The sequence below is a fragment of the Petaurus breviceps genome, unplaced genomic scaffold, assembly GCF_028583685.1.
Source record: "Petaurus breviceps papuanus isolate PSGF00001 unplaced genomic scaffold, PetGlider_PUasm1.0 207, whole genome shotgun sequence".
Lineage (NCBI taxonomy): Eukaryota > Metazoa > Chordata > Mammalia > Diprotodontia > Petauridae > Petaurus > Petaurus breviceps.
The window spans coordinates 25283740-25304253 of record NW_027185850.1 but is presented as its reverse complement, the minus strand read 5'-3'; the positions used below and the strand labels follow the sequence as shown (position 1 = coordinate 25304253).

General features: G+C 38.0%; 1 protein-coding gene across 2 annotated transcripts in view; it reads right to left on the bottom strand.

Annotated features, from left to right (window-relative positions):
* The window catches only part of LOC138164996 (FAS-associated factor 1), a 419323-nt gene that overhangs the window by 301758 nt on the left and 97051 nt on the right, over nt 1-20514 (bottom strand). For both annotated transcript variants that reach the window (XM_069093034.1, XM_069093033.1), the window contains exon 4: nt 9256-9461. In XM_069093034.1, the coding sequence (XP_068949135.1) occupies nt 9256-9461 (206 nt within the window). The remainder of the gene's footprint in view (nt 1-9255; nt 9462-20514) is intronic.

Sequence of the window (20514 nt, the reverse complement as noted above, 5' to 3'; positions counted from 1 at the left end):
CTGACTCAATATCCAAATGAGCAATTAATATTTTTCTAATTGATTAGGTCACAGTCAACTTCTGCAAGGAGGATATTATGATAAGATTCATATAATCTTTAAATGAATTTCAGAAGATATATATTAAAGTATTTCATAGCTTCTGTACTTCTTTTAAATGGAATTTCATTTTCCAGTTCTTGCTAGGTTTTGCTAATTATATATAGGAATTTTGATGATTAATATCGATTTGTCATATATCTTCCAATTTTGCTGAAGTTGTTTCAATTTTTTAATTCTCCAAGTAAACCATCATATCATCTACAAAAAAAATGATATTTTGTATTCTCTTTACCTATCCTTATTCCTTCCGTTTCTTTCATATCTTATTGCTATATCTAAAATTTCTAACATTATATTAAATAATAGTGATAATAAAAGTATTCTTGCTTTATCTCTGATCTTACTGTAAAGGCCTCTTAACTTTTCTTCATTATTTAAAACTTGCTCTGGATTTAGATAAATACTCTTTATTACATTAAGGAGACGTCTGTGTGTATTCCCATGATTTCTACAGTTTTTAAGAGAAACATGCTGGATTTTTTTCAAGATTTTTCAGTATTTATTGCCATAAGCCTATGTTTTTGTTAAATGTATTATTAATATGGTTAACTATATCTATAGTCATTCTTATGTTAAAGCAACACCATATTCTTGTCATTATAAAGCCAATGTGGCCATAGTGTATAGTCCTTCTGATATGTTATTTTAGGCTACCTGGTAATATTTTAATTTTTGGATCAACATTCATTAGGGATATTGATCTGCACATTTTCTTTCCTCTACTTTGTTGTTACATGGTTTAGGTATCAAGATTCTCTCTCTCTCTCTCTCTCTCTCTCTCTCTCTCTCTCTCTCTCTCTATATATATATATATATATATATATATATATATGCATGTGTGTGTGTTTGTGTTTATCATATATGCTAAAGAAAAAGAGTGGAAGGTATCCTTCTTTTCTTATTATAATAAGTTTATGTAGTACTAGAACTAATTATTCCTTGAATTTTTGCTAGAATTCACTTGTAGAAATTCACTCTAGAATTCATCTGGTTCTAAAGGCTTTTTTTTTCCTTCTGAAGTTCATTTATGCCATATTTAATTTCCTTTTCTGATAGTGCATTATTTAAATAGTCTATTTTTTCTTCTGCTTATATGGGTAGTTTATGTTTTTATAAGCATTCAACTGGGGCTGCTAGGTGACACAGTACATAGGGTGAGTCATTTAACCCTGTTTGCCTCAGTTTACTCATCTATAAAATGAGTTGAAGGAAATGGCAAACACTCCAATATCTCTGCCAAGAAATATTGTCATGAAGGAAGAGGTCATGAAGAGTTGTTGTTACAAGCATTCAACTATTTTCTCCAAGTTATCAGTTTTGTTAGCATATATTTGGGCAAAATCATTTCTTATAAATTCCTTTATTGCCTCTTCAAATTTTATAAGTTCTTTTTCATTTTTCATATCAACAATTTGGTCATCCCCTCCTTTTTTGTCAGGTTAGCTAGTCATCTAATTTATCTATTAGTTTTTGCTTTTTAAAATCAACCCCTCCGTTTTACCAATGAGATGGTCTTCTTTGCTTTCAATTCTATAAATGACTCCTTAATTTTCAAAATTTCTACACTATTACATAGTTGAGAATATGTGACTTGTTCATGGTTTTTTTTTAATTTGCATGCCCAATTCATTGTTTTGCTGTTTTTTTCTTTTGATTTTGTTTTATTGTTTCATGATGTCTCATAAAGTCATTAGATTCCATTTGCCCAATTCTAATTTTTAAGGAATTATTTTCTTCAGTGAGCTTTTATAACTCCTTTTCCATTTAGGCAATTCTACTTTTTAAGGTATTCTTTTCATCAGTTGATTTTTGTACCTCTTTGTCTATCAGGCCAATTCTTTTTAAGGAATTCTCCAGGAAATTTTTGTATATCTTTTTCCATTTTGCCAATTCTGCTTTTCAAGGCATTGTTCTCTTCGTTAAATTTTTGAACCTCTTTTTGATTTAGCGTATTCTGTTTTTTAAGGTGTTACGCTTTCTTTACCAAGATGATGACTTTTTTGTTATTATTTTCTTCTATCACTCTCATTTCTCTCCCCGATTTTTCCTCTACTTCTCTTTATTGGTTTTAAAAATCCTTTCTGAGCTCTTCCATTGCCTGGGGACCAATTTATATTTTTCTTTGAGGCTTTGGATATAGGAGTTTTGACTTTGTTGTCTTGTGAGTTTATGTTTTGATCTTCCCTGTCACCATAGTAACTTTCTATAGTCTAGATCTTTTCCTGTTTACTCATTTTCCAGCATGTGTCTTGACTTTTAACTCTATGCTAAAGTTGGGCCCTGCTTCCAGGGTGGAGGAAGCATTATCCTAAGCTTCAGTTGTTTTGTGCAGGTGTTTTCAGAGGTAAATCTGGAGACCTGTAAGCTTTTTATTCTTCTAAAGTGATATGATCCAGGGAGAGGTGTGTTTATTGATCTCTTGCACTTTGCACTGGTCTGTAAGTGACCATAAACACTCTTTTGAACCCTGGAATTGTGATCAGCCTCCTTGTTACCCCTTGGCTGCAAGCTCTGGTATACTAGTGCTTCTTCTTGCCCTGGAACTGAGACCCAAGACTGTGACCCAGATCCAAGTATGGGCAATACAACAAGAGTCATGTCCCCAGTAGCAGCAAAGGAACTCCTGTAATCTCCTTCTAACCAGCTGTCCCATCCCCTTAGCATCTGTGGGTCGAGAGGTCTGGAAATTGCTACTAATTCAGCTGCCCCCGACTACTGGCTTGCTGGGGAGTAGTTTGCAGTGGACTGTGCTCCACTCTTACCTTGATGCAAGAGACCTTTCCTAACAACCTTCTAAGTTGTCTTGAGCTGGAAAACTGTTTCCTTCTGTCCTTTTGTGGGTTCTGCCACTCGAGAATTTATTTTGAGGCACTATTTAAAGGTATTTGGTAGGGTTTGGGAGAGAGGTCAAGTGAGGCCCTGCCTCTTCTCTGCTATCTTAGCCTCTCTCAATTACTGCTCTTTTATTGAAGAAAGCATTTAGAGACAAATTTTCTCCTCAAAATTGATTTAGCAATATCCCCTAAGTTTTGGTATACCGCCTCATTATTGTCATTTTCTTTGATGAAATTTTGTATTGTTTCTATAATTTGTTCTTTGACCTACCAGTTCTTTAGAATTGTTATTTAGTCTTCAATTACTTTCACATTCTTTCTTTACAGTCCTTTATTGAATATAATTTGTACTATATAATTATCAGTAAGATATATTTAGTATTTCTAATTTTTCCATGTTTTAGTGATGTCTTTATGCCTCAACACATGGTAAATTTTTGAAAAGGTACAGCCAAAGGTACACAAATTCCTAATGTCACGTTTTAAAGTGATCTGGAATCTTCTGTATACTGGGGCACTGCCATTTTCCAATATCAAATAGGCTGTCTTCAAGTACCCAGAAAGCTGAGATGTAGAAGGATTAAGAAAAAGGGGGTCTTAATCTTTTTTCTTTTCCTGGACCTCTTTGGCAATCTGATAACAATTACAAAATGTCTTCTCAAAATAATATTTAAAAATAACTCAAAGAAATGCTCAATTTCAGTTAGATGTTAGTTATATGCCTGTTGTCTGCCCTGTTGGAGTGTGAGCTCCTTGAGAGAAGGGACTGTTTTGTGCCTTTCTTTGCACCCTCTGAACTTATTATTAGCGTAGTTCCTGACGTATACCGGGTGCGTGCTGACTTGCTGAACTGAGCCTGGTTTAAGACAAAGAGCATTATATTGGTCAAAGGAAAATAGCCTCCTTACCAATTCACGTTTATAAATATCAGGGTCTTTAACATTAATAAAGAATGGCTTCTATAAATAGATCAAGTGATTAAGTTTTTATTTTCACCTAATTCCTTTGCAAGGCAGGGCATATTTTAAAATAGAAAAAAAATGAATATTATTTTGTAAATTGATTTTATATATAGCCCTTTTTTTCATAAATATAGTCACTTTACCATTCTTAATCAGAATGTGAATATGAGGACTTTCAAATTACTTACAGAGTATACTAATTTTCTAAAAGTTATCCACCAAAAATGTAAGTTTCAGGAAGAAACTTTTGTTTTAAAATGTATTTTCTTCATCTAGTATTATCCCTAAAAAAGAAAAAAAAAAAGTAACTTTTAGCTCAACTAACCTTCCAAGTACTCTGGCACAAGAAAACCAGCATATTTTACACTAAAATAGAATCAACCTTGTTCTGCCTATCAGAATAAAATTTTTCCAAAGAGCCTCCCTTTTAAAGAATTTTTCATAAAGTCAATTATTATTATAAGTATGTTAAAATCTTTATGTAGCTCCTCTCTTACATTTCTTGATATAAGTCAAGATCTATGAAGCATGCAGCATTGCTAATGCACAAGGGACTACACTTAAACCAGGACTCTGCAAACCTATGTTTGCCACTGGCATCAAATGAGCTCCATCACTGCTGACACCAATACATTTTCCCCCATTATTCTGTCTGCAATTTTAAAAATTCATCAATTATGCTATTTTTTCCGAGGTACCTTTGTTGTGAAGAGTCTTCAAAGGAATAAATCTTGCCTAACATGAGTTTCAACATTTCATGCACATGGAATTAAATAAGCATCTTTGACTATACCTATTGCTTCATCCACTTGCTATGAAAAATAGAAAGATTCTAATTTATTGAACTAATTAACCAGAAAGCTCTTCAGACATATAGGCAGCTCTCTCTCCCACGATATTGTCTGCTTTGTAGATAATTTTCTATGCATCCTTTCAAATATGTCACTAACTATGTATCTAGAACCAAATATTTCTCAAATGAGGCCTTTACACGTATCAATTCTGAAGACAAATTTATATGGCTGCAAATGTACGGGAACAAGAAAAACTTGTTCTTGAAAATCTGAGAGAAGGAGATGCTTTTTAAATTATTTTATCTTGCCAAAGTATTCTACATGTACACTTTTAAAACACTGCTCTGTTCACTAGGTTTCATGCTATTACAGCTAAAAAGCATTTGGACAAAGCAAACATAGCAGTTCTTTTCCATTTAAGTAACACCTGAAAATGTTAATGATATAGTGAATATATATCTCTGGATATGGTCTTTTTACCTTGTATATATATACATATATATATATATATATATATATATTTCTGGGGCTTAAACTGCCTCTATTGCCTTTGCCTTTATTAGATTTCACTATTTCCTTCAAATTGGTAATGTATTTATCTATCACAAAGGATATCATTATACTTTTAAAACAGACTTGTTTGGGACAATTAATTTTGAATTTAACTGAATTTTAATTTTAAAAATTTAAACAATTATTTTTCTCATTATTTCATTTTTGAGGTGAAGACAGTTAATTATATTGTATATTCATCTGTATACAGTTATATCCATTTAGCATAATAAATGACATTAAGAAATAAACATTATGCTATTTTTTAAACTTCCATGCAAAGATTGTTTAACTTCCAATTTACCCATTTCAACTTCAAAGCATAAGCAGAGCACTGATACACAGCTCCTTTGGGTCATGAGCAGAAGGAAGCCTGCTGATTCTAACAATGTGTAGATAATGCCTGCATTCAGATCTCATACACAACAATGTAAATTTGATCTCATTGGTGAATATTAAATACTAGTTGAACTGGATTCATGTTTAGTCAGAGGGAATTCACTAGGCTTGTCTTCCTTTCCCTTACATTGACGTACACTTGGTACAAATTCAAAAAAGGTAGAGATGGAGCAGCTATCTTTGAATAAATCAATAATTCTGGCAATTACTTAGCAACCGGTTTGGAAAATTCTTAAGTGGAGGCAGTAGTGCAGGGTCAGGGTTTGGCAAGGCATAAACTTCTCTGGGGCAAGGGATTTTTAGAGAAGGGTTCAGTGTGATAGTAAAGCAGCACTGAGTCCAGTGAATTTGTGGCCCGGCACTAAGCATTTGTGATATGATAGTGTGAGCCCTGGGCAGAAGGTCAAGAGCCTCCAAGGCAAGGCCCCAAGCCAGAATAGAACCAAATAAACTAAAGACATTTTTTCCTATGGCTACAGAAATCATGGATCATGGAAGCAAGTTTCTTGGGTTCTAGTACTTTTGCTCTTCCCTAAAATGAATCTAGCGTTAACCAAGTTCATAGGAAAATAAGAAAATCAATTCTCCCCCCCAAAATATCACGGTGACAGTTCCACAATAATCAAAGTCAAGGAAGCTGAATATTGCAGCCAGAACGCAGGTAGCCTTAAATCCACATTTTATACCAAATACCACCACAGAGTCCAAATGGAGGTGAGATCAAAACATTAAAAATCACATCATAAAAAATGTAAAGGACAATCAAAAGGTGTAACTTTCAGATCTATGCCTTTAGGGAAAATATTTAGCCAAAGCAAGGGAGAGAGGTAATCATAAAAGATGAAAAAGTAAAAAGTTTCAATTATATAAAATTTGCAAAATGTTGCCTGAACAAATAAATACTTAAGTGCCCAAAAATAAAAAAAAATTTGCAAGAAATACCTCTAATTAAAGTCTGATATCTAAGATGTATCTAGAACTGACATAAATATATATGACTGCACATTCTTTAAGGGGTAAGTTGTCAAAAGATACAAACAATTTTGGAAAGAAATTCTAGTGATCAACAACCATACTCCCAATGTTCCCAATCACGAAATCCCAACCAATGCTCCCAAACACGAAAAGAAATACAAATTAAAACAACTCCAAGGTTCCACCTCATAGGGATCAAATTGACAAATACGACAAAAGATGAAAATGATAAAGGTTAGTGTGAGGACAGACACACTAATTCACAATGAGAATTGTTGTAAATTGGCCTAAATGTGTTAGTAAACAACTTTAAATTGTAGAATTGAATTTATTCAAACTGTTAATGACCTTTGGGATTCCACTGCTAAAAATATAATCCAAAAGGTCAATGAAGAAAGGTTCCATGTACGCTGAAGGCGATCAGGCAGCGAGCATCGGCTACGTGCTCACTATGTGCCAGGCACTGAACTGAGCACTGGGAATACAAAGAAAAAAGCAAAACACAGCATCGGCCTCAAGGAGCTCACAGGCCAATAGGGGCAACAACATGTGGACGACTATATAAACACAAGGTACGTACAGAGGAGAAAGAAGCCAGGTACAAATGGCAGGTAAGGGGAGGCAAGCATTGAAAAAGGCCTCTTGTGGGGGCAACTAGGTGGCGCAGTGAATAGAGCACTGGCCTTGGACTCAGGAGGACCTGAGTTCAAATTCGACCTCAGGCACTTAACACTTACTAGCTGTGTGACCTTGGGCAAGTCACTTAACCCCAGTGGCCTTGCCTTCCCCCCCTCCAAAAGGCCAATAATAACAACAACAACAAGGCCTCTTGCAAAAAGGGGACACTAAGCTGAGTCCTGAAGACATCTGAGTTAAAAGAAAGAGAAGTTTTCAAGGAATGTGAAAGTAGAATAGACAAGGTTGGGTAACTGATTAGATATATGGGGTTGAATGCCCAAGCAAGACAGTGATATGAAGAAAGTTTCCATTTTTAACAGCACTTTTTGTAACAGCAGAGTTAGAAACCAAACTAGATGCCCTATGACTAAGGAACAGATTGTGGTACATAAGTGGAATGAAATATTGCTATGCCATAACAAATGACAAATACGATGAACACAGAGAATCATACAAAGATCTATAAGAACTGGCACAAAGTGAGGTAAGCAGAACAATACACATGATGACTACACCAGTGTAAATGGAAAAAAGATTGCAAAACAGTTAGAAGTAAATTTCGCGTGAACAGACTTGGCCCCAAAGAAGAAATATGAGAAGAAACCTCCATCCCACTCCCTTGCAGAGTTGGGAAGCCTAAAAGCATGGTACAATGAACAATTTTTTCGACGTAAATTTTTTTTCTCCTTTGTACTTTTTTTTTTTAAAGCAATCAGGGTTAAGTAACTTGCTCAAGGTTACACGGCCAGTTATTTCTGGGTGTGGTGCTGAGTATCTGAGCGCGGATTTGATCCCCCAGGTCATCCCAACACTGGAGCTGGTGCTCTTACTCGCTGTGCTACCTGGCCGCCCATCCTTTATACTTTTTTTCCCCTTTAAAAATATTGTTTTATATAGGATTGTTCTCTGGGAGAACAGAAGGTTAAGGATACTGGAAGAATTTATGGTGGTATAAAAAAAAGTATTAATGAAAAATTATTTAAAAAAAAAAAAGAATCCTGGTAACTTTGGAGAGGGCTGTTTTGGTTGGATAATTAGGTCAGAAAACAGAGGGTCAAAAAGAGAGTGAGAGATTAAGTTGAGGCATCTAGTATAGACATTTTTCTCAGGATTTTTATCCTAGAAAGGGATGACTGATAATTAACAGAGACAGTAGAAGCAAATATGGGTTTTTAAAGGATGGGGGAGACATGGGTAGGTTTCTAAGATAGAGGGTATGACCAAGTCTCCATGTAAGCTAAGGTGGAGTATAGGTTATAAGAACTGAATAGACTTAGAAACTAGAAGTTAGGATATTTGTGGAAATCTCAATATGTATGCTAAATACCCCCAAGGGAAGGAGTTAGATTGCCAGCTAAACACTAACCTCACAGAGGAAGGAAGAATGTCTTCTGGGGACAATGAGATAATGGCCACCAGGTTCTAGGTTGAGTGATAAATCTGGATAGCATGAAGCTCAAAGGAGAAATGTTGCTAAGTTAGTTCAGAAGTGATAACAGTTAGCATGGATTAGTTTGATGATTCTACTAAAGAAAATAACCCCATGCTAGTAACAGCAAATAGAACACATACTTCAAGGGGCATGTTGGGAGGAAAAAGATCTCATCTATTCTAACTGTTCGTGTCTTAAGAACAGTAGTAGCCCCATAAAAAGCTTTATTCTGCAGTTATGTAAAGGATCACTGAAGTGAGTTGTCTGAATATTCTACGACACATTTTTAAGTCCCTTGAAAGAAATTTTTTTTTAAATCATGAAAAATTGTTCGGTACCATTGTATCAAATCCTGATATTAAGTTATCTGGGACTCTGGTCCTGTCCAGTAATGAAAAGTCAGAGAATAATGGAAAGCAACTCACTCCCTGAGGAAAAGAGCCTCCAAAATGACAAATGACTTAAGAACAGCTCTCCTCCAACCCCTACTATCACTCATTAAACCCTGACTGTAGAAAAGGCCTTACCAACGGTGCAGCTATCTTCCAGGACCACATCTACACTGCGGTCTCTGTACTCCACTCTGAAGTCCAACATCCTTGGCTGCCTCTCCACAATCTGTCTAGATGGCACTACTGGTCGAAATGCTGAGGAAGAAGGTGCCGAAGCAGAGGCTGCAGAATGACTGGCTGGTCCATATGCTGGGCCTTGTCCAGTCTCCCCACCATATTCACTGGAAGGAAAACAAAGAAATGTCAGTGTTGGTCAATCCATAGAGTTTAACATAAATGTCCCAGGTACTTTCCTGACTCAAAGCACTTTCCATAAATACTCTCATTTCTTGAAGTCTCTGGGCAAGACACTGGGGAAACAGATACAACAATGAAACAGACCCTGCATTCAAAGAACTTAAGAGTTTTCAGGGAGGGGGACCAAAGAGACACAGAAAAATCAATATGAAATCAATATAAAATATCCAAATCACTTTTGGTGGAGAGGGAAGCGAGGTAGGATCAGGAGAGGCTTTGAGGGAACCTAGGGATTCTAAAAGCAGAGGCAAAGAGGAGCTACAAAGGCAGGGAGAGGAAAGATGGAAAGCTGTATATGGGAAACAGCAAGCATGTGCATTTGGAATGTAGAGTGGACAAAGGGGATTCACGTGCTGTAAAAAGGGGACCAATGTTTTAAATGACAACTAGGAGGTTATATCTGAGAACTGATGTAGGAGGTGGTCACTGGTGCCAACTAAGTAAGGGAATTACATGGTCAGATCTGCACTTACACAGGATCACTTAGAAATGCAGAGGATGAGTGGATCAAGGAAAGGCTAGAAGAGAGGAGGCCACTGCAACAACTCAGGCAAGGGATGCTGGAGGCCTGAACTGCAGGGGTATCTTTGTGAAAAGGTGACAGATGGACAAGGCAAAGCCAATATTTGGCAATCGACTGTATGTGTAGAATGAGATAAAGGGAGGAGCTGAGAATAATGTCATGGGTTATAAACCTGGAAGACTAGAAAAATGATGGCGTCTTTGATACTAATAGTGAAAATCTGGAAATGAGAAGGTGTTAGGATAGGAGAAGATGATCACGGATTCTTGTCTGAACATGTTGTGTTTGAAATGAAATGTTTCCTATTCAATCCTATGTCCAATGGGCAGTTGGTGTCATGGGATAGAAACTCACAGGGGAGATCAGGGCAGGACACACAGATCTGGGAATCACGTAGAAAACAACAGTTAAACCAATGCGGTCACCAAGTGAAAAAATGCAAAGAGAGAACAGAATTCATGATGTAGCCTTGAGGAATACTCACACTTTGGGTGCAAAGAAGATTTGGTAAACTGAAAAGGTTTAATATTCTACAGGCAGGGAGACCTATTAAGTGACAATTGAATTAATCCAGGCAAGAAGTAATAAGGGCCTATTGTGGGCCCAAAAATATACAATCTGTAGTAAAAGCAACTGAGGCAGAGCTCCAAGCCAATAACCATTTATTTGAGACCTGACCCCCTTTAATAAGTAGGACTTCATTATCTTCCTCATGAGGGGCCTTGGTTTTATAGTATTTGGCAAGATGATACAGATGATGTAAAATACAGGGTTTCATTGGTTGACAGACTTGTATATATACCTTGACACCTCCAACCCAACCCCAGGAAGGCTGATAGAAAGCATTTACATAAGCCAAAAAACGGGTAGAACTGATGGTCATAGGATGGGCAAGGCAAGGGTCACCCACTGGCTAAGTGCTCATGGCAGTTTTCCCCTACTAGACAATAGGGAGGGATGACAAAGGACAAAGGGACAAAAAGAAGCTAGGGGACTTTCCATGTCATTAGGATATCTGAGACACACTGGGTTTGGTCATTTACTCATCAAGAAAAAAAGGGTCGATGTCCTCTAGTTAGCTTCCTATGGTTAAGTAAGTGAACTTATAACCTCTAGGTCAAAGTTCTGGGGTCTAATATAAGACCAGAATTTTAAACTACAGGTCACCAACTGACTATAAAAGCAACTGACTAAACATATATATTAATAGACAAGTATAACAGAAATAATCACTACCCCTATGGAATCATACTAAACTAAATAATACTGACTGGAATTAAATTAATCGTTTGACACATTACACTAGGGTAGTGGTGATGCCAATATACAGACAGTGACAGATCCAACAGATGTTGTTAGGATAGAATGCATAAGATTTAGCAAATGATTGGATATGGAAGAGGAAAAGACTGAGGATAATACAGAGACTGTGAACCTGGATAACTAAAATAATGATGATGACCCTCAACGGAAATAAAGAAGCATGACAGAGGGACTGGTAGCAAACTCCATTTTGGACATGCGGAGTTTGAGATAATTTTGTAAGATCAAGATGAATATATACATATACCTAAGTGTGTGTGTGTGTGTGTGCATCTACACATATGTGTATGTATACATATGTGTATAGGAAGCAGTTGATGATATATGACTAGAGCTCCAAAAGACTATCTACATATGTAGATCTGATGACTCTCCCCACAGATGCCATCGCTGAACCTATGAAAGTTGGTAAGATTACAGAGTGGCTATAGAGAAGAAAAGAAAGCCCTACAGAAAGCCCTGAAGTATGCCCACATAAAAAAGAGTAGGACATCGATGCTGACAGTCTATCAAAGGAAACTTAGGAGGCACAGTGAGAGATGGGACAACAAACAGGAAAGGGCAGTGTCATGATAGCCCAGAAAGGAGAGACTATCCAGAAGGAGGGGGGAGTCAAGAAAGCTAAAAGCTTCCTCAAGACCAAGTTCAAGATGAGTTCAGACTCAAGCTTGGTGCTGGATTTAACGACTTCTAGATCCCGGGCTGAGCTCCCTGCCAACTCTAACACTGTTATGTATGTGATGAGTCTGTGGACCCAGGGTCGGACTTACAGACTCTCAGAACCGGGAGGGTCTCAGAAACCCTGGGATCTCTCTGATGCCCCAGAAGTCTCCAATGCCCCCAACCAGGACCACTGGGCCTTTGCTCGTAACTCCCTGGCTCCATCTGCTCCCCTGCAGTCCAACACGAGCTTTCCTGTTCAGCACTGACATCTCTCACAGCCCAGCCCACTCTGCCTTCCCACTGATATTTCCCCTCGTTCCCTGCCACAAGCTCTGTTGCCCGGTCAGGCGGGCCACCTCACCATTCCTGCCACAAGATGCTCCACACTCAGTTTCCGTATCTGTGCTGATTGTTTCCCTCCTCCTATTAGCCTTTTAAAAGCCCTAGTTTCCTTCTGGACTCAACTCAAGCATCATCTTCTGTATAAGGTCTTTCCAAATCTCTCTAGCCCCCAGTGCCTCCCACCTCCAAGATGACCTCGGATATACAGTATGATGGTGTATATAACTGTTAGAAAAATGTCAAGTCAAATAGCACTTATGAAGTGCCTATGAGATGTCAAGCACAATGCTAACTGATGAGATACAAGGAAAGGCAAATAACAGTCCCTGTATGTTTTACATGACTGGACACATATAATCTGTATTAGATTGTTTCCATCTCAGGGAGGGGGCAGAGGAAGGAGACAAGGATAGAATCTGGAACTCAGAACTCTGATTAAGGAGGACTGAAAAAGGTTTTCTGTACAAAGTGGGCCTTTTAGCAGACTCTTGAAAGAAGCCAGTGAAACTAGGAGGTGGGAGATAAGGGAGCATTTCAGGTATGGGGAACAGCCATGTGAATAAAATCCCTGAGAGTAGCCAAGGGAGTGTCCTATGAGAGGAACAAGAAAGAAGCCAGCGTCACTGGATCACAGAGTGTGAAGATGGGAGTGAGGCAGAAGAATGGAAGTGTAGCAAGGGAGCAGGTTATTAAGGGTTTTAATAGGAGGCCTTTGAAGTAAAGAACTGTTTCACTTTTGTCACCGTCCCCTCACTGTTTAGCACAGTGCCTGGCACATGGCAAGGACTTAAGAAGAAGGCCTGTCTAATCAGCAGTGACTCTTCTAGCTCCAATACTCAATGTTATATAGTGTTCTGGATCTATGCTGGAAGAAAGATATGAATATTTCATATCTATAATGAACTTTTCACAACTTCTCAGAAGTCCCTAACCCCTGATAAAATAAAGGTACTACAAAAATAATTATCTAAATCAGAACAGGGCAGCTGACACATTTGGCAACTATGGAGAGAGAAAGAGAAACAATTTCCTAATGAGATTGAAAAGTATGGATAAATAATTAAGACCAAAAGTTTTCTGCTTTAGGTGTCTGGAGTAAGCATTTGTTAAAAAGAAGATATAAAAACAAAACCCACAGCCCAATGTGTAAGATAGACAGCAATTAGTAACACAAGGACAATGACAACTACATTACCTGTAACGATTCAAGATGTAGGAAATCCTTTCTTTATAATAACATTAGGGAGAACAAGAATGATCATTCTCATTTGATAGATGAGAAAGCTAAGATTCCAAGAGGTTATCAAAGCAGATTCAAACACAGGATTCATATCCAGGACTCCAGATCCCAACATTCCTTGTCCCTCACAACCATCCTTGGCATTTCGGTAATATAAAGCTGAGCAGTAATAACCAAGGCCTCTGTGCAGAGTTTTATATTTACAAAGTTTTCTGTTTCATGTAATCAAACTTACCTATTTTATCTTTTGTAATTGCTGCATGATCTCATCTGACTACTGAGGAAGCGGGAACTAAGCATTTATTAAGCACCTGCTATGTGCCAGGTACAAAAGATAAAAATGTTTAACTTTAATTACATGAAACTGAACAGTTTCTGCACAAATGAAATTAATGTAACTAGAATAAAAAGGGACGTATTTGCATGGAAAAAAATTGGTATCAAATTTCTCTGATATGAGTCTCATATCCAAGATATTTGTTCAGTCATTTTTCAGTTGTGCTTGACTCTTTGTGACATCTTTTGGGGTTTTTTGACCCACGAAGTGGTTGGCCGTTTCCTTCTCCTTCTCACTTTACAGTTGAGGAAAATGTCCAACAGGGTTAAATGACTTGCCGAGGGTCACACAGCTTGTAAGTGTCTCGGGCCAGATCTGAACTCAAAAAGATGAGTCTTGCTGACTCTTGTCACAGCACTGAATGGTACCACCTAGCTGGCCCTTCTTAAATTATCTAATATTTATTTTTCACATACTGCTCCTTCCCCTCACAGAATGTAAGTTCCTCCAGGACAGAGACTGCTTCCTTCTTTGACTTTTGTTTCTAGCATGATACTAGGCATACAGGAAGAAGCTAATGAATTCGTGCTGCCTAAATGACCTAGTCCATACTCTCTTTTTACAGGCAAGAAAACTATGCCCAAGGTCACATAGCAAGCTGAGGGCAGAGCAAGAATTTGGTTCCTCTGACCTCCTAGACTAAACTACATCCTTCTGCCTACTTCTCTGGGTCTTATTTTCCTCATTTATTAAATGGAGGGGCAGGACTTAATTATTCATTCTGGTCCTATATTCTGTAAGTAACTTTGTGCCTCAAGTCCTCCACCTGTAAAATGGGCATAATAATCACTGACCTTACTGATTTTGTAGTATCAAGATGAATAAAATGATGTGGTAAATGAAAACTACTACACAGGATGAGTCAATTGCTTGGTTTTTCGGAGTGATGCAAAGGCTCAGCATAATGGAATGTTTGGGGTGCTTTTGATGTACAAGTTAAAGATTAATACTAATTTCTGCCTATTAGATTTGAGTTTATCCTATCTCTGATATTCAGAATTCACACAATAAGAGAAACTGTAAAGCTCTGGTTATTGGCTCTTCACTCCATCTGAAAGAATAATACCACCAAAAAGTCTTTCAGTTGTCTCTTTTGGCTAAGATGCATGACTTTCTGTACCAAAATAAAGGGCATGGTTATTATGCTGAGTGGTTCTTCCACTGATGTTTGGGGAATCCTAGAGTAGTAGTAACCTGTGGGCAAAGGGATAAAAACTCTTATTTCTAGAGTATTTTATAATATAGAAAATAATCTTCCCAATAACCCTAGATAAGAGCGCAAGCAGCAATGCAAGGCAAAAACAGCGCTGCACGTGGAACCCAGGAAGACCTGGTTTCAAATACTACTTCTGAAAATTCCCACCTGTGTGAACAGGGGCAATTCCCCACATCTCTTTGAGATTCTTGTTTCTTCATCTGTAAACTGGGGACATTAATGCCTTTAGTACCTACTTCAAAGGGTGGTTGTGAGGTTCATTGGAGATAACATAGATAAAAAATATTTCAAGTACATAAAACACACAAATTGAGAGAATAGCAAATAAAGAATTTAATCAAATCTCAGAAAAGGAAAAGTGGCTACCTATAAAAAAAAACTAACAAGGGTAAAAGAAATTCTAGTCTTAATAGATTTATAGGTAAATTTCATCAAACTTTTAAAGAATAATTAACAATACTATAAAAATTATCCTCAAAAATTGATAAAGCACTCTATAATATTCCTTTTATAAGACAAATAGTCCTAATAACTAATGCAAAAGAAAAGAAAGCAGAGAACTTTAGGCCTATATCATTAATTAATCGTGAATGAAAAGTTTTAAATAAAATTCCAAATAGACTGTAGCAATTTATCTAAAGAATAATTCATAATGACCAGGCTGAATTTGTACCAGGGATACTAAAACAGTTCAACATTAGGAGAACAATTATCATAATTCTGTCCATAATTACTATTATTCTCCCCATTTTGCAGATGAGAAAACTGAGACCCCAAAATATAAAAGGATCTGCACACATTCATAGAACTTTTAACTGTTGGGGCCCAAATTTAAACTTAGGATTTCTACCTCAAGTGTTCTTTCTACTTCCATCCACCCAATGTCACCATGAACAAGGCCCAAACAGCATTGCTGACATCTTTGTTCTCCAATGACATTTTTTCCTGGTAGTAAGACTGCATAATTTGACAGCTTTATTAAAATTCTGTGTTTCTTTTCATGCTGATAGTATGAGTTGACTAATGGAGTCTATTATTATATACATAGAGACATATCTCCCTGAAAAATCAACCTCATAGATAAGAAGCATCCTTTTTGGATGGCTATATAGTACAGTGAATATAGCACCAGCCCTGGAGTCAGGAGGACCTGAGTTCAAATTCAGCCTCAGACACTTAACACAAAAACTAGCCGTGTGAACTTGGGCAAGTCACTTAACCCCAACTGCCCTCCAAAAAAGCAAAAAAAAAAAAAAAAAGCATCCTTCTTCCTGCCTGTATATGCCATTCCTTGGATTTTCTTCCCATTTTGGAAAAAAATAAAGTGCTAAGCGTTTCTGATGGTACAAAAGCGCCTCTCTAACTTGCCTCCAGTCAGCAGACTCATGAGAAGAATTTTCAGTTATGTCAAATGCACAGTGATTTCAGGGCTCCAAAACACAGAACGAATCTATTTAGCTTTGAGGTGGGGGTAGGGGACACAAAAGAACAACATTCCTGAAAAACAACTGACTTTTTTGGTGTGGGGCTGAACAAATAACTTGTTCATTTAATCAAAACAGAAATAAGTGACTGTTTGGTTAAAGTCGAGTTGAAAATATCAGAGTAAAGCTCATACCATAATCATGAACAAAACAATACCATCTTCTGACCCAAGACTGTGGAGAGAGTCCGGCTCGTATGGAAAAACGGGCTTTGTCATGAAATTCATTGAACAAAATTACACTGCCTAAAACAGGCAAGATGGCTCTTATTTCTGAGCAGCCTGGGCACTCAGAAGAAAGGACAGGGATTAGAAGACATTTCTCTCCAGGACTGACTCAGCAGAGAGCAGCCAAACACACAAGGGTTTCGTGCAGCACAGATTCTGGCAGGAGAAGTGCCAATAACATTTACTCTGGAACTCTGTCAGACTGCAACCATATTTAGCAGTCTTTTTAAATTTAACTTTTTAAGTGGAGGGGGCAAAGCTAATTTTGAAGCAAGTTCCTGTGAGCATCTGGTTTGCTTTTGAAACAAGGCCTTCATTAGAATAAAATCCTTTTTGAACCAAAGAAAAACGTTGGTGTCGAACCTGGAAAATTTGCCCACTTCCTTGGGATGAAACTACTTCTGACTGTTGGGGGAAGGGAAGGCAAGAAGGGCCTGAAACTGTTGACCACTTAATTCCCATCACAGAGGCAGATTGCAAGGTACAAAACAACATTTTGCTCCCCTCATAAATCTGCTTTATCTCCATAGGGTACCAAACATTTTTGAAAGCCTGGTGAGTTTGAAGATGTTTTTGGCACTTTCCTGCTTGTCCAAAACAAGCTAATTCTTACAGAGTTGTTTCTGTTTGCCTCTTCTGCACTAGCAGCTCATGCTTGAGTGACTTCAAAATCCTAAAACCCCAAAACCCAAGAAAAAGTGGAAAGGAGAGGTCATGGAGGGAGGAATGCATTAGTAAACAACTCCTGGAAAGGGGGTTGGTTTCACCTACTCTTGAAGGAAAAAAGAAGAGGAATGTCTTCTCTGGCTGAAGTTAAGGCTTCAAGTTTAGCAGAGTTAAGTTAGCTTGAGTTCCTGAGGTTTCTCTTTTCAGCAGCACTGAAGTCACTTCATTTTCTCCAACCTCTCCAGATCTTAATGCACCCCAGGACTCTCAGTCTAAATTGGCCCAGTACCAAATGTTTTATTTACATTCTATAAACAGCACAGGGTACTACTGGAAAGAGCCCCGTTTGGGAGGCCTGCCTGGCTCCACTCCTTACTAGCTGAGTGACCTTGGATAAGACAGTTTCCTTCCTTGTTGGGCCTCAATTTCTTCTACTAACATTAAATATAACAGGGGCCAATGGGGTTCTTTTGGTCAAAATAAAGCAAGAGTTCTAATCAACTAACAATGCAACCAACATTTATCAAGACCCTATGCCAAGCTAAAGAATTTGTGCAACAATGGGACTGTGAACAGAATTCCACAAAGTCAGAGCTAGAAGAGACCTTAAAGGAATGTAGTCCAAACAAGAACCTCCACTAAATGTATTCATCAAATGGTCACCCAACTTTGCTTGGAAATCTCAGGGCAGGGGGAACCCACCCCTTTTTCAATACAGTCCATTCCACTCACCTCTATTAGGAGGCATTTTCACCAAGCCAAGATCTGTCTAGCAACTGCCCTCTACTACTCCAAGTTCTGCCCACCAGAGCAAGGCAGGACAATTCTAACACCTCTCCCAGGTTACAGTCCTTCAAAAACTTGTACATACTGTGCACCCAATAATTAACAAACTTCTTTCACTTTAGATCTTTGCTGAATATACATGTTTCATCTCCTGACACTCACTGGTGTCTCCTTTCCATTACTGACTGCACCTTCTCTCATACCCACCCCTAACACCCTAATCTGATAGAACAGTACTATCAAACTCAAATAGAAACAGGGGTCACTAAACCAAACAGAAGGATCTCTACTGACTATATAGTAACTTAACATATATATATATATATATAAACATTATCTATGTTTTATTATATTTCTATTTACTTTGTTAAATATTTCCTAATTATACTTTATTCTGGTTTAGGCCACATGTTTGACACTTCTTATAGAGGGACACAGGATATTCTTTGTTCTTTGTACCTTCCAGACTTTCCCACTGTTATTATCATTCAGCAATGTCCTCTCCTTTGGGCTTCACTCTATCCATATTATCACCTCTTCCAAATACTGATGGCTCTTATTTCCTGGCCATATGATTTTCCTTCCTTTCTCAAGTAGTTCAGTACCTAGGCTATGGCATTCCTCTGCACCCATCCTGCCTGACCCTCCTAAGTGTCTACTGTCATTCCATCTCTCACCTATTCCTCACCTTTATGTGATCTGCAATCCCTCCACTCATTAGTACTCTCCCGGATCATAACCCCTCCTCTTGCTTTACTTTCCTCCCTTCCCAATCTGAACCCTTTTTATATAACCAGTTTAATTCCATATCATCTGCTCTCCATTCCCTTCTTTCCTTTTCCTGAGGCTGCTCATGCATTACCAAACCCTGTTCCTGATTTCTCACGTTATCTTCCTCCTCCATATCTACTTATGAGCTGCTAAAAAAAAAAAGAGAGGAAATCACATAACCTTCTGAAGAAGTTCACTACAAATTTATGCTATTTAATCTCAAATGGGTCCTCACTGCAGCAAGGCAATCTTTTTATTCCTCTCTAAGCCATTCCCTACCTCATTTCCCCACAGAAGATACTCCAAACTTTTTCTGCTCTTCTCAAACCCTTTCCCTCTCAGGTCACTCTTTATCCTGCCCCTCCTTCACACCAGTAGGCTGGCCCCTCAGAGGTACCTACTCTCCTGTGTCCCCCGAGCTTATCTTCCTGGCAGATAATAAGCACTTAATAAATTCTGTCTCTCTCTATCTCTCTCAAACCTCCCACATTCCTCCCTTCCCCTTTCCCCTTAACAAACACTGTCCTCCTTATTGATTCTCTCACAAGACACAACATTTCCTGACTTTGGGGATTTCCCCTGGCTGTCTCCCAAGCCTGAAATTCTCTCCCTCCTTATCTATGTCTACTGGCTTCCTTCAAATTTCAGTTAAATCTTACCTTCTATAGGAAGTCTTTACCAATCTCCCTTAATTCTAGTGCCTTATTTCTGTTGGTTATTTCCAATTTGTCCTGAGTACAGTTTGTTTGTTCATGGTTGCTTACATGTTACCTTCCCCCATCAGACTGGGATCTTCTTGAGGGCAGGAGCTATTTTGGAATGTTTTTTGTTGTGTCTATTTGTTGGGGGTGGGGGGTAATCCCTAGAGTTTATCCAATTTCTGGTAGAGCTTAATAGATACTTGTTGACTTGAATGGGAAAAGCCTCAAAAGCTGCTATCCACGAGGAAGAAAAACTGTGGTGCCAATCCTGGCTACAGATGTGCTGAAGGACCATGGTACAAAGAACAAAAATGCCTGCCAAGAAGCAGATTCTGATGAATAACAAATGCTCTATGATAATTCCCCCCATTCAACAAGCATTCCTTAAGTACTTAATATATACAAGACATTCTGCTGAGGGTGAGGGATAAAAGGATGGAATATGCACACATGCAAAAAAGTATGCAATAAGAACATCAATACTGGGGGCTGGGAAGCTGCTGGCCTTGCTTACAGATGGCCAAAACTGACTCAGTCTCAGTTAATCCTGCTGAAAGGTGGCCTTCTATAACAGTGAAGGCACTTTTAGCAAACTGTTCCATCATCACGTATTTACTGAGTACCTACCAGGTGCCTGTAACTTACTGGGAATTCTGGGAACCTGAACAGCATAGAAAACATAACTGGCTATTTTTGTA